This window comes from Chiloscyllium plagiosum, chromosome 6 (assembly GCF_004010195.1).
Source record: "Chiloscyllium plagiosum isolate BGI_BamShark_2017 chromosome 6, ASM401019v2, whole genome shotgun sequence".
Taxonomy (NCBI): Eukaryota; Metazoa; Chordata; class Chondrichthyes; order Orectolobiformes; family Hemiscylliidae; genus Chiloscyllium; species Chiloscyllium plagiosum.
The window spans coordinates 103,363,987-103,377,735 of NC_057715.1; the positions used below are offsets into that span (position 1 = coordinate 103,363,987).

Consider the following 13,749-nt stretch of genomic DNA (forward strand, 5'->3'; position numbering starts at 1 on the left):
CTCAGTTTTAACAACGGAACAATTCACATTTTTGTGCCAACATCTAAAACACCAAGGTCAAGCATAGAATTGATAAGATGGGGATTAAATGTTTAACAATAACAAGTTTGCATTTATACAGCACCAAAACATCCAAAGGCATTTCATTGATGTGTTATTAAAAAAATAAATTGATGCCAGGTTACATAATGAAACATTAGAGCAGATTACCAAATGCTTGGTCAAGGAAGCAGATTATAGGAACTTTTAAAGGAGCTAGAGAAAGATTCAAAGGATTTGGGAGGAAATTCCAGAGTTTAGGACCAAGGCAGCTGCAGACAATTGACAAATAGTGGAGTGCTTGAAATCAAACATGTTCAAGAGGTCAGATTAGAAGAGTGAAGAAATCTTCGAAGCTATTGCAGAAATAGAGAGGGATCCATGGAAACAATGATAAGAATTTAAATTGAGATATAGCTTAAGAAGAGCTAATGTCAGCCAGTGAGCACAAGGCATGATAGGGCATGAGGAACAGCTCATCGAGCCTGCTCAGACATGTAATGAGATCATTGCTGATCATATGAGTCAACCACACTCAGAGGGGCAAAACTACATGAGCTGGCAGTCATGTGGTTGGCTATATGGAAATAGATTGAGGGAATTTACAATTATGAACTCAAAGGAGGAAGATAAGTTGAGGTGAGATTAAAATTGCCAAGGCTGAAAACTTCCTGATAGCAAAGGCTGAAGGAGGAAAGCACTGAAGTTATCATGGTTGGAATGTTATTTTTTATATATAGGGTGGCATGGTACTTCAGTGGTTAGCACTGCTGCCTCACAGTGCCATGGACTTGGCTTCTGTTCCAACCTTGGGTGTCTATCTGTGTGACATTAGTACATTCTGCTCCTGACTGTGTGGTTTCCACTTGGTGCTCTGGTTTCTAAACATTGCCTCGTCGTGTCTAAGGACGTGTAGGATAGGTGGATTGGCCATTGTAAATGTGGGGTTACAAGGATAGAGTAGCATTCTGACTTTTTGGAGGGTTAGTGCACTCGATGGGCTGAATGGTCTCTCTGCACCGTAGGGATTCTATGACTTTGTGGCCAAAAAAGTTCATTAAATGATTGAGCAGGTTTATGGGGCTGAGTGGCCATGTACAGTATTTATGTGTCATAGAGATTGATGGTTTAAAGTAGAGGCAAACAGGATTTAAAAGATGAGATGGGGGAGAAACTGCCTGAGGAGTAGTGGAAAGGTATGGATTTGAATCTTTGATCTGACTCAGAAACCAGTATCTGATGCAGAGTCCATGCTAAGAGAAGCTACCTAGCAAACACAAAGGCAGCATTGAGGTGGATCATTGCAAATACCATACCCTCTTTGAAAGTAACAACTGCTGTATTCCAGGAAATAAAATGTTTAAAGGTCCTAAAGTTGCTTAAACAGCCATGAGCTAAGAGAATTGGGTGAAGGAACAGTGCAGCAGGTGGGTAAGGTATAGTTCCAAATGGGTGAGGGGAAAGGGTGGGGCAGGTGGTAATGACACCAGCTTTGACCAGTCTGCTCAGGAAGCCAACCCCCAGATCTAACCTCTCCTTTTCCTGCAAAGCTTGAGGATGTTAAGTGCTAACTGCTGCCTGATGGAGTTGTGCTCAAGGGGTGGTCATCTGCACAAACTTTGTCATGAGGGGCAGATGGTATGTCACTTCCACGGCAATGTGGCCACGCAATGTCTTAACAACACAACAGGTAATAACTCAGCTTGTTGGAACTCTGCAAACATGGCACAAGAGTGGGAAATGTACTGAACATGTGCCATATAAAGCCACTCTGAGAGCACCCCACACCCGATGACCAAACACACCACCACTGCCATCTAGAAGGACAAGGGCAACAGATACATAGAAATGCCAGCACCTGTCATGAATCCATGCTGGCTCTCCCTGGTCAACTGAAAATATTTGAGGTGTTCAGTTACCTCATTCTCAATTATAGACACCAACAATTTCCCGACCACAAATGTTAGGCTCACTGGTCTGTAATTCCCTAGTTTTCCTATTTTGCCCTTCTTAAAAAATGGAGTGACATGCGTGTAAATTCTGTTTTTTTTTAATTAGTTCACGAGCTGTAGCCATTACTAGCTAAGCCAGCATTTATTTTCCTGCCCTTACAGCCTAAAGAGCAGTTTAGACTCAACCATATTCTGCAGGTCCAGAGTCACATTCCTAATAAAGGGCTTGTGCCTGAAACGTCGATTCTTCTGCTCCTCGGATGCTGCCTGACCTGCTGTGCTTTTCCAGCAACACACTCTCGACTCTGATCTCCAGCATCAGCAGTCCTCATTTTCTCCTCGAGTCACATGTAGACCTGACAAGGTAAGGATATCAGTATTCCTTTCCTAAAGTGATGGATTTTTACAACAAGGGTCAGTGGTTGCATGGTCACCACTGGACAAGCATTCCATTCCAGATTGTTATTGAATTCAAATTTCATCATTTGCCATGGTGAGGTTCAAATCCATGCTCCTAGCCTATGGTTCAGGTTTACTACTCCAGTAACAAGTAGATGGAAAATATACCCTACAATAGGTAAATGGAACTCCAATCCAAAAGAGATTAGAAATGTACCATTTGCATAAATATGTATATGATAAATATTTGGAGATAGCAAACAACTATTCATAATATTCAGGGGGTCAACACTAATGGAAACAACTTTTAATAAAAAGATCTTGTACCAGTCAGTCCTTGTAAACAAGTTACAAATGGATTATTGTAATATGGGCATTGCTTGTCCATGAAATGGTGATGACGCCAGGCTTTATTTTTAAACTGTTGGAGTCCTTGTGGTAAAGGTGCTCCCACAGACTTTACTGTGGAAAAGGACATGGAAGATACAGAATGTTGGGAAATAGGTGGTGGCATCTTGAAAAATGTCCATATTACAGAGGAGGAAGTGCTGGATGTCATGAAATGCATAAAAGTGGATAAATCCACAGGACCTGATCAGGTGTACCTTAGAACTCTGTGGGAAGATAGGGAAGTGATTGCTGGGCTCTTACTGAGATATTTGTATCATCGATAGTCACAGGTGAGGTGCCGGCAAATTGGAGGTTGGCTAACATGGTGCCACTGTTTAAGAAGGGTGGTAAGGACAAGCTAGGGAACTATAGACAAGTGAGCCTGACATTGGTGGTGGGCAGAAAGTGAGGTCTGCAGATGCTGGAGATCAGAGATGGAAATGTGTTGCTGGAAAAGCGCAGCAGGTCAGGCAGCATCTAGGGAACAGGAGAATCGACGTTTCGGGCATTTGCCCTTCTTCAGGAAAGGGAGTTCAATGGAGTTCAATGCAGTTAAATGTGAGGTGATGCACTTTGGGAAGAATAACAGGAAGGCAGAGTACTGGGTCAATTGGTGGTGGGCAAGTTATTGAAGGAAATCCTGAGGGACAGGATGTACATGTATTTGGAAAGGCAAGGGCTGATTAGGAATAGTCAACATAGCTTTATGCGTGGGAAATCATGTCTCACAAACTTGAGTTTTTTTAAGAAGTGGAGGAATACCCTGTGGTCGTTCCCCTGAACAACATGTATACCGTTTTGGATACTGTTGAGGGGGACGACTTACCGGGGATATGCAGTAGGGCCCAGGTCTCTGGCACAGAGCCTGTCCCTGTTGCACAGAAGGGAAGGAGGGAAAGGAGGAGGGTGTTAGTCATTGGGGACTCAATAGTTAGAGGGTCAGATAGAAGGTTGTTGGGAACGAACAAAATTCATGGTTGGTGTGTTGCCTTCCAGGCGCCAGGGTCCGTAATGTCTCAGATCATATCTTTCGGGTCCTGAAGGGAGAGGGTGAACAGCCTCAAGTCGTGAGCCATGTAGGAAACAACGAGAAAGGTAGAAAGAGGGAGAAGGATGTAAGGCAGGATTTCAGGGAGCTAGAGTGGAAGCTGAGAGCTAGAACAAACAGAGTTGTTATCTCTGGTTTTTGGCCGTGCCACGTGATAGTGAGGCAAGGAATAGGGAGAGATATCAGCTAAACACGTGGCTGCAAGGATGGTGCAGGAGGGAGGGTTTCAGGAACTTGGATAATTGGGACTCATTTTGGGGAAGGTGGGACCTGTACAAACAGGACGGTCTTCACTTGAACCAGAGGGGCACTAATATCCTGGGTGGGAGATTTGCTGGTGCTATTCAGGTGAGTTTAAATTAGCTCAGCAAGGGGATGGGAACCTGAGGTGTAGTTGCAGTGCACAGAAGGATGAGAGTAGGGATGACATGGACAGGGTCACAGGAATGTGCTGGCAGACAGCAAACTGATTTGGCTTTGATATTTGAGTCATCACTGTCTACAGGTTTAGTACCAGAGGACTGGAGGATTGCAAATGTTGTGTCCTTGTTCAAGAAGGGCAGTAGAGATGACCCAGGTAATTATAGACCAGTGAGCCTTATTTCTGTTGTAGGAAAGGATTATAAAAGATAAGATTTATAATCATCTAGCAAGCAACAATTTGATTTCAGAAAGTCAACAAGGTTTTGTCAAGGGCAGGTCATGTCTCACAAACCTCATTGAGTTTTTTGAGAAGGTGACCAAGAATGAAGAAGAGGGTAGGGCAGTTGATGTGGTATACACGGACTTCAATAAAGCTTTTGATAAGGTTCCACATAGTAGGCTGTTGGAGAAAATGCAGAGGCAGTTTGGATTAGAAACTGGATTTCTGAAAGAAGGCAGCGAGTGGTAGTTGATGGAAAATATTCAGCCTGGAGTCCAATTACTAGTGGTGTGCTATGAGGATCTGTTTTGGGACCACTGCTGTTTGTCATTTTTATAAATGACTTAGACGCAGGCATTGGTGGATAGATTAGTAAATTTGCAGATGACACTAGTGGAGTAGTGGACAGTTTGGAAGAACGTTACAGGTTGCAGGGGGACTTGGATAAACTGCAGAATTGGGCTGAGAGGTGGCAAATGGAGTTCAATGCAGTTAAATGTGAGGTGTTGCACTTTGGGAAGAATAACAGGAAGGCAGAGTACTGGGTCAATGGAAAGATTCTTGGTAGTGTGGATGTGCAGAAGGATCTTGGAATCCATGTACATAGATCCCTGAAAGTTGCCACTCAGGTTGATAGCACTGTTAAGAAGGCATACGTTGTGTTAGGTTTCATTCGTAGAGGGATTGAGTTCCGGAGCTGCAATATCATGCTGCAACCATACAAAACGGCCACACTTGGAATATTGTGTACAGTTCTAGTCGCCATATTACGGGAAGGATGTGGAAGCATTGGAAAAGGTGCAGAGGAGATTTACCAGGATGTTCCCTGGTCTGGAGGGAAGGTCTTATGAGGAAAGGCTGAGAGACTTGGGTCTGTCCTCATTGGAAAGAAGAAGGTTAAGAGGGGATTTGATAGGGACATACAAGATGATCAGAGGATTAGGTAGGATAGACAGTGAAAGTCTTTTTCCTAGGATGATGACGTCAGCTTGTCCGAGGGGGCGTAACTACAAATTGAGGGGTGATAGATTTAAGACAGATGTCAGAGGCAGGTTCTTTACTCAGAGAGTGGTAAGGGCATGGAATGCCCTACCTGCCAATGTAGTCAACTCAGCCATATTAGGGAGATTTAAACAATCCTTGGCTAAGCACATGGATGATGATGAGATAGTGTAAGGGGACGAGCTGAAAATAGTTCATAGGTCGGCGCAACATCGAGGGCCGAAGGGCCTGTTCTGCGCTGTATTGTTCTGTGTTCTACATTGGATGTTGCCAGGGTTGGAGGATTTGAGCTATAGGGAGAGGTTGAATAGGCTAGGACTGTTTTCCCTGGAGCGTTGGAGGCTGAGAGGTGACCTTATAGAGGTTTATAAAATCATGATGAGCATGGACAGGATAAATAGACAAAGTCTTTTCCCTGAGGTGGAGGAGCCCAGATATAGAGGGCATAGGTTTAGGATGAGAGGGGAAAGATATAAAAGAGACCTAAAGAGCAACTTTTTCACTCAGAGGGTGGTACGTGTATGGAATGAGCTGCCAGAGGAAGTGGTGGAGGCTAGTACAATTGCAACATTTAAAAGGCATCTGGATGGGTATATGAATAGGAGGGGTTTGGGGGGATATAGGCCAGGTGGTGGCAGGTGGGACTAAATTGGGTTGGGATATCTGGTCAGCATGGACAAGTTGGACTGAAGCGTCTGTTTTCGTGCTGTACATCTCTATGACTTCATCCCAATGACAATGATGGAATAGGGCAATATATGTTCGGTCAATGTAGTGTGTGAAGTCAAGAAGATGACAGTGCTCATTTGCGTCTGCTACCCGTATACTTTGAGATGGTGAACGTTTCAGGTTTACGTGGTGCTGCAGTGAATCCTGAAGATCATGCACACTACAGTTACACTAGTACTGATCTTGAAATGAGTCGGTGTTTAAAGTGTATCAAAATCAATTTTTTAATCTAAGAACCACTGCGAAACAAAGCTGGTGTAATGGGTTAAATTTACAGCAGAAATAAAAATAAATGAGGAAGACACTGCAGGCCAGTCAGTATCTGTTGAGAAACAGTTCTTTCTGAACCACCATGTTTCCACATTGCCTCATTTTGCTCTAGTTCCCCTTTTAGATCTGTGTTCCTTTTTCTGTGATCACCCATAATACCTTAAGATACAGGAGCTGAATTAGGCTGCTCAGCCCATCGTGTCTGCTCCGCCATTTGATCATAGCTGATGTAACTCAGATGTTGACTACCACTAAGCTCTGGAATTCTTTGTCTAAATATCTCAGGCACTCTAACTTTCTCACTTCAATTAAGTCACTCCATAAATCTACACATAGCATAGGGGTCAGTGAGCACAGTTGACTTGATGGTCGGTTTGCAAAGTAGAGTAATATCAACAGTGTGGATACAATTCTTGCACTGGACCACAAAGGACTCTCCTTCCCAATATTTCTCCTTACCTGAGGCAGGATGACCCTCAGATTAAACCATCACCAGTTGGCTCTCTCTCTCTCTCTCTCTCGAAAGACAAGGCAGCCCTACGGTCTGCTAAGACCACGGTGACTTTACCTTTACTTTAAACCTACCAGTTAAAAGGAGTCAGCTGTTCGAAGGTTTCCATAGTAGCTCAGTATAAAATGTTGCTGATCAAGAACACTGAAGTGCCTTGAGCTGTTTCAGTAAGGTGTGATGTGAATTAAAATTATCACTAAAACATGCCCAAAAAGCAAGTGAATACATTCACCCCATTTTTATTTAGCAAACGCATATTAATTCCATTTCAAAGTTCTTTTTTTTTTGTCTCATGAGATTTTATTAGCAGTTTCTGCATTTGATTTCAGTTTGAGTCTGTTGCACCAAATATTTACTGTGGTTAATAAAATTACATCTAATTTTCCCAGTCATCCATTCACAATGATAGTACACGTATTATCAAATCAGAGTGTATTGTATAAATCAATACCTTGCATAGATTAATACTATTAAACAAATATAAATAATGCTGAGAATTTTAAGAACACTTATGGAATTTGAGAAAGATCAAATCACAGAATGTTTTCAGACAAAAACAGTTTCACACCAACACCTTATCTAATCCCAGTCTCCTCATTTCCAAACCCTTAAATATCTTCGTCAGTCCAGACCTACTCAATCATGTTCATTCCTCATACTCTTATTTCCCATCCCAGATTAGTCCAAACTTCTGGTTAATGCCCCATTCCCTTTAATATCTGCCTGCCTAATCCCTCTTTCCTGCTCACTCCCCATTAATACATCACCTCACCTCCTAACCATTCAATCAAACCAGTGGCTGATTTGCTTTTGCCAAACTAACAAATAACTGAAAATAGGAATGTCCACCCTAGCCCTTCTTCCGATTTAATGAATTGTACCCAAATAGGCTATTAAGCAAAAACATAATACGTAGAATCCAAGAATCACAGAGAATTAAAGCAGGTGTAATTGATTAAATTCAAGGCAGGGATAAAATTAAATGAGGAAGACATGGCAAGCCAGTCCAACTTAATGAGTTGTACCCATGTATTCAGCCCCAATGTGTCTTTTCTGATCAGACGCCATTGTTCTGGCCTCGAGGACATGAGTCAGGTGTATTTAAATGTTCTTCCTTCTCAGAGTCGGAAATTAATGAGGCTGTCTCCAAATTCTGGTAACCACGGTTTCTCCATCGCTTCCTACCATAGTAAGCGAGTGCAATCACACCCACCAGAGCCAGGGTAACAGTGACAGAAATGGCGACTGTGGCCCCTCCGGAAGAGCTCTTGTTAAGCAACTGACGAACTTCGGATGCATGAGCCATTCTCCACATTTTGGTGTGAGTATCCTTAAGCCAAGGCTCTTGGTATTGAGAGAGAACAACCACGGTGTTAGTGGCACTGGCAGTCAAAAGAGGGAGATGTGAGAATGGGGGAAGATTGATGCGGGGCAAATCCATCCCATCAAAGGCACCAGATTTCACACAGTAGAGTATTTGACATCCATCACTGATGACAGCTAGGTGTTGACTGTAACCCTTGGGGCATTTCTTGGGGTAAGTGCTTGGCCCTGTTTGCGTGACACTCTCCTGAATTGCTTTGGGATGCTGAGCCAGGGGGTTGCCAACATCGCAGCTGAAGAAGCCACCAAAGGTCACAGAGTAACGGAACGCCATCTCGTAGTCATTGCTCACACAGACTTTCAGGTCTTGGAAAAGGTTCAATGGGTAGAAGGATGGAGGGCACGAGCGGGTCTGGGTCAGTGGGTTCCCAGCATCTGTACTGTAGAGGCCACCAAAGAGGTAGCCTGAGGACTGGGTCACTGAGCCCATGGCTGCACACCAGTAAGCCTTAAACTGGGCTTGGCGTATGTAGTAAGTATCTCCACACACATCCTCACAGCAGCTAAAGAAAGCCCAACATGAATGGCATTGGCGCTGACACTCATACTGACTATAGGCTTCCTCTTCTACCGCTGTGTGCAGCTCAATAGCTGTGTATTCAGAGGGACAGCTAAATGACCCTGTTATTGGGTTCTTCTGCTCCAGAGCATCGCACAAGGGCTTGGCATCTGCACCTGAAAGCCTGATGCATTCCTGGTAGATGCCCCCAAAGGTGAAATTGGTGCCCATATCCATGCAAGACCCATCATCAACATTAGCCCTAAAATTGAAGTTGGGGGAGTGGAGGTCCAAACAGCCAGGATGTTCGTTGACAGTGTAGTAGAGGGAAATGGCTCTGTTTATAGCCTGAGCCACTTTCCTGACTGTAGGTTCCGGGAGCTCTGGGACAGTCTGTGGGTTAACAAAGAAATTCAACGGTTGTCCTGACCTGTCAATGGCCACCAGTTGGTTGGTGATCGCCTGCTGCCACTTCTGCAGGGTCATCCCTGGATAAAAGGGGATCCCACCATTGCTCTCGATCATGGAGTGGGATCTGTTCCCCAAATACTGCCTGGTGAACTCATCCGCGGTTTCAAGTTGGCCGCCAATGCCAACATTTACAACATGGAAGAAGGTGGCACCAGCGGAGGTGGTGATGGTGGACTTCCGACTCCAGCTGTCGGACACAAAGCTCGATCTCACCTGGTCCTCCTGCACCAGACTGGCACCAGCATGGACACCAGTCAACACGTGGGTGCCGTAGTTAAGGATAAGCATCTGGGCGTAGTAGGAGGCAGCTCTTGTCTGGTTGTTCTCCAGGTAGTTGCCTATCTGAATCAGTTGATCCTTAAAGCCCTGGTCCAGTTGGAAATTGGGATAGGTTTTGATCTGATACATGAGGTTCCTCACCTGGATTCTGGTGGTCATGCTGCTGTCTCGCACCTGGTGAGTTTTGACCCTCTGGCTGCTCGTGGAGAACTTGCCGTTCAGGAAGGACAGGTAGGAGATCTCAGCGTTGACCGAGGCGCTGGTGGAGCTTTTGTAGTTGCGCCAGTTCTCGATCAACTCCGATACCGTCTCGATGCTGGTCCGCTTCAGGGGCACCACGTAGACCTGGTCCGGGAGGAAATACACTCCGTCCTCGGTGGTCTTGCACTGGGAGTAGCTGGTGTTCATCACTCTGCCCCGGTCCAAGTTCCTCAGGTTGTCCCAGCCTCCCCCGGGCAGCACTTCCAAGGCGGTCAAGCTTTGGGTCTTCCGACATTCCTGTAGCCCGTCCGCAGTTGACACTTGCTGCTCTGACCCCACGGCCAGAGAGTGCAGGAACACAAGAACCAAGAGCGGACCCATCCTGACCCAGCAGTCTCTCTCTCTCTCCCTCTCTCCCCTCTCCCTCAGCTCCTTCCCCGGTCAGAGTTGCTTGCTCAGTGAGCTCCGGTGATGGATTTCTGTTTCATTTCAGGCTCACGGTGTTTCCTCATTCTCTGCTGCTGTGCTGGGTCATGAAGTGAAACATCGACAGGGAAAGCCCACACGTCACAAGGTCAGCTCCAGCGGCCAACTCTTCCATCTTCCCCCTCCCCGCCCCACTTAAAGGGGGATTTTGCTGGCGGTCCGTATTAATTAATTTGGACGGACCGTCTCTCTGTAATATCTTCATAAGAAGAGAAGCAGCCCCGCAGGTGTGTTACACCAGACGAAAAGTCTACATAACATCTCAATCATATTCCATAGGAAATGTAGGGTATTAAATCCCAGCACCGGTGATATAACCATTCAACCCCTGAAGCCTGTTGTGTAGGAAGACAGCACTTTGGTTCATTGGTTAGCACTGCTGCTTTGACAGTGCCAGAGACCTGGGTTTGATTCCACCCTTGGGTGACTGTGTGGAGTTTGCATGTCCTCCCAGTGTCTGCCTGGGTTTCCACCCCTTTCCCCAGTTTCCTCCCACCGTCACAAGGGCGTGCAGGTTAGGTGGGTTAGCTCTAGGATAAGATTGGAGCTGGGTGGAAGCTCCCCTGAGGTGTGTGGACTCAATGGGCCAAATAGCCTCTTCCCACACCGTAAGGATCCTAAGAGGAGCTCAGTCAAATTAGGAAACTTGAAGGCCATTCAGCCACCTTATCAACAACTGAGTGTCTTCAACTTCCTGCACAGAGAATTCCCAAATATTTGGCGGGGGAGGGGGGGAAACACCACCTCATCTCACAGGTGATCAGAATTGGTGGAGCACAGAGACCTCGGAGGATTTTAGTACTAGATTAAGTTGAGCAGACAGAGAGGAAGGGGTAAGGCCTTGGAGAGATTTGAAAACAAGTGTGAGAATTTCAAAATTGACCCTTTATCCTGAGGTTGTGCTGACTGATTTAAGACTCTCCAGTGTGAGAAAAAAAACAGCCTCTGGGCATCCACACTGCCAAGTGATTGAAGATTCATAAACGGCTTCAAGTAGACCCTTTCTTGTTATTCCAAACTCCAGACAGTACAGACCGTACCTGTTCAGCTCTCTACATAGGACAGCACTCACATCCCAAGTAAAGCAATCCACTGAACCTGCATGCCCTTGCTGCTGGGTATAAATTCCTTTGGTGCAGAGATCAAAACCGTACACAGCACTTGAGGTGTGATCTCACCAAATCCATGTGCAATTGCCATAAGGCTTCAGTACTCGTGTTCACCACCTTCTCAAGGGCATCTAGAGATGGGGAATAAATGCTGGCCAGCATGCAACTGAATGCATCCCATGAATTCATAGGATCCCGACAATGTGGAAGCAGGCCATTTGGCCCATCGAGTCCACATCGAACGTCCCACCCAAACCCAACCCCCTTACCCTATCCCTGTAACCCTGCTTTAAGGAAAGTCACTCATGCCCCGTGAGCTTTCACTGAGTTTAAAAGTGGATGGGACTGTGAAAGATTATACAACAGGTATCTGAGTTAATCCTGGGTGTGCGCTGGTAAGGCAGCATCCGAGGACAGGCAAAATCCAGGCAGCATCCGAGGACAGGCAAAATCCAGGCAGCATGCTGTGCTCTTCCAGCACCACTAATACAGAATCTGAGTTAATCCTGTCAGTTTCTCACCAGGGCAGGGAAGGATGTGGGGGTGGGGTGGGGTGGGGGAGTGGAAATGGGTTGACTAAAATTAGTTAAATTGAATTTCAAAAAGAGCTTGAAACGTCACTCTGAACAAATATCTCTCCTCCTGCTTCACAAAAGATAGGCATTTGCTTTGTCAGCTGATTTGTTCAATTAGGACAAAGTTTATTTTCAGATTAATATTGAAGAAGTGAAACTGAGTACATTTTGAGACATGAACACGTGCTACTGAGATCATCCATAACAATGTGCAATTTAAAGGAAGACAGAGGGGCAGGGACTCATGAAGGGCAAGGGAAGAAACTCAGGAGCTCAAGGTAGCTGGAGAAATGGTTGCCAGTGTCTACAGCAAAGGAAATCCAGGTGATCAGAATTGTTGGAGTGCAGGGACCTTGGAGGAGTTTAGGACTAGATTAAGTTAAGCAGACAGGGAGGGGTGAGGCCTTGGAGAGATTTGAAAACAAGTGTGAGAATTTTAAAATTGAGTTGTCACTGGACTGGGAGCCAGAGATAGTCAATGATCACAGAGTGATAGCTAAATGAGATGTGGCATGAGTTAGGATAAGGACAGGAGTGGTTTGCATGAACTCAGTTTACCAGACTTCAAAAATCAAAACCAAGGCGATAGTGAAAAGTATTGGGAAGGTGGGGCTCCGTGATGATGCACACATTTGATGACCAATGCATTTGGTATGCTTTCCTTTATTGGTCAGAGTATTGAGTACAGGTTCCCTGGGGTCGTGGAGTCCAGAAGTAGAAGGTGTGGGTTTAGGGAGAGAGGGGAAAGATATAAAAGAGACCTAAGGGGCAACTTTTTCACGCAGAGGGTGGTACATGTATGGAATGAGCTGCCAGAGGATGTGGTGGAGGCTGGTACAATTGCAACATTTAAGAGGCATTTGGATGGATGTATGAATAGGAAGGGTTTGGAGGGATATGGGCCGGGTACTGGCAGGTGGGACTAGATTGGGATAGGATATCTGGTCGGCATGGGCAGGTTGGACTGAAGGGTCTGTTTCCATGCTGTACATCTCTATGACTCTAAGTGTAGTTGACAGTTAGAGGTTGTGTGATGACACATCCCAACATACATTCTGCCATTGTTGCCAATCTATTACTCAAGACAACAGTTAGGAACAACAAATGTTTGTTTCAGTTATATTATTGCTCCAATTTCTGAAAGAAACTGAACAAGGACTTCACTTTGTACAAAATCCAGAATCCTACATTGCTGTCTGACTTAACAATGCAAAGTACAATGGATCCTACCAATAGACTGTTCAGCCAGATGTTGGAATCTAGCAAATTTCACTCAAGCATGGGAAGTTTTGTTTGCACTGTGGACCTTCAAGGAGGAAAGTTCATGACCTTTCAAAGAAATGTTTGGTTGAAAGTCCCACAGCTCAAATGAAGTTGCCCGTCACCTTCCTCACCTGGAATTGGTGGTTTGCTGAAGAGTGACTTTTCACTAGAGATGGCCTATGGAGGGTATTACAGCATCAGGCATACTTTAGTGACCCCAACCTTACTTTCCCTAAAATCCCCTCTCACCAGCTAAATAACCCTGTCAACAATACCCACCATAACACATTCAGTGTTAAACACATGCTTGGAGGGGAACAGGTTGAGCCCTGTATCAACAATAGCATACCAACAAGAAGGCAGACAGGCACAATGAGTGGGAAAATGTATGGGCATTTCACTACAAACAGTTAATTGAATTCCAGTGAAGGAGGTGGACTTGAGATGCCTGGAGTATCGGAGGCTGAGACCTGATCTTAAAGGCGTTTATAAAATCATGA

At 45.2% G+C, this 13,749-nt stretch overlaps 1 protein-coding gene across 1 annotated transcript; it reads right to left on the bottom strand.

The window, feature by feature from the left end:
- Positions 1 to 7,206: 7,206 nt before the first annotated feature.
- Positions 7,207 to 10,335, bottom strand: LOC122550889 (macrophage-expressed gene 1 protein-like). The gene has a single exon (XM_043692297.1). It carries the CDS (start codon positions 10,195 to 10,197, stop codon positions 8,041 to 8,043), a length of 2,157 nt encoding a protein of 718 aa, XP_043548232.1. The 5' UTR covers positions 10,198 to 10,335; the 3' UTR covers positions 7,207 to 8,040.
- Positions 10,336 to 13,749: the final 3,414 nt, after the last annotated feature.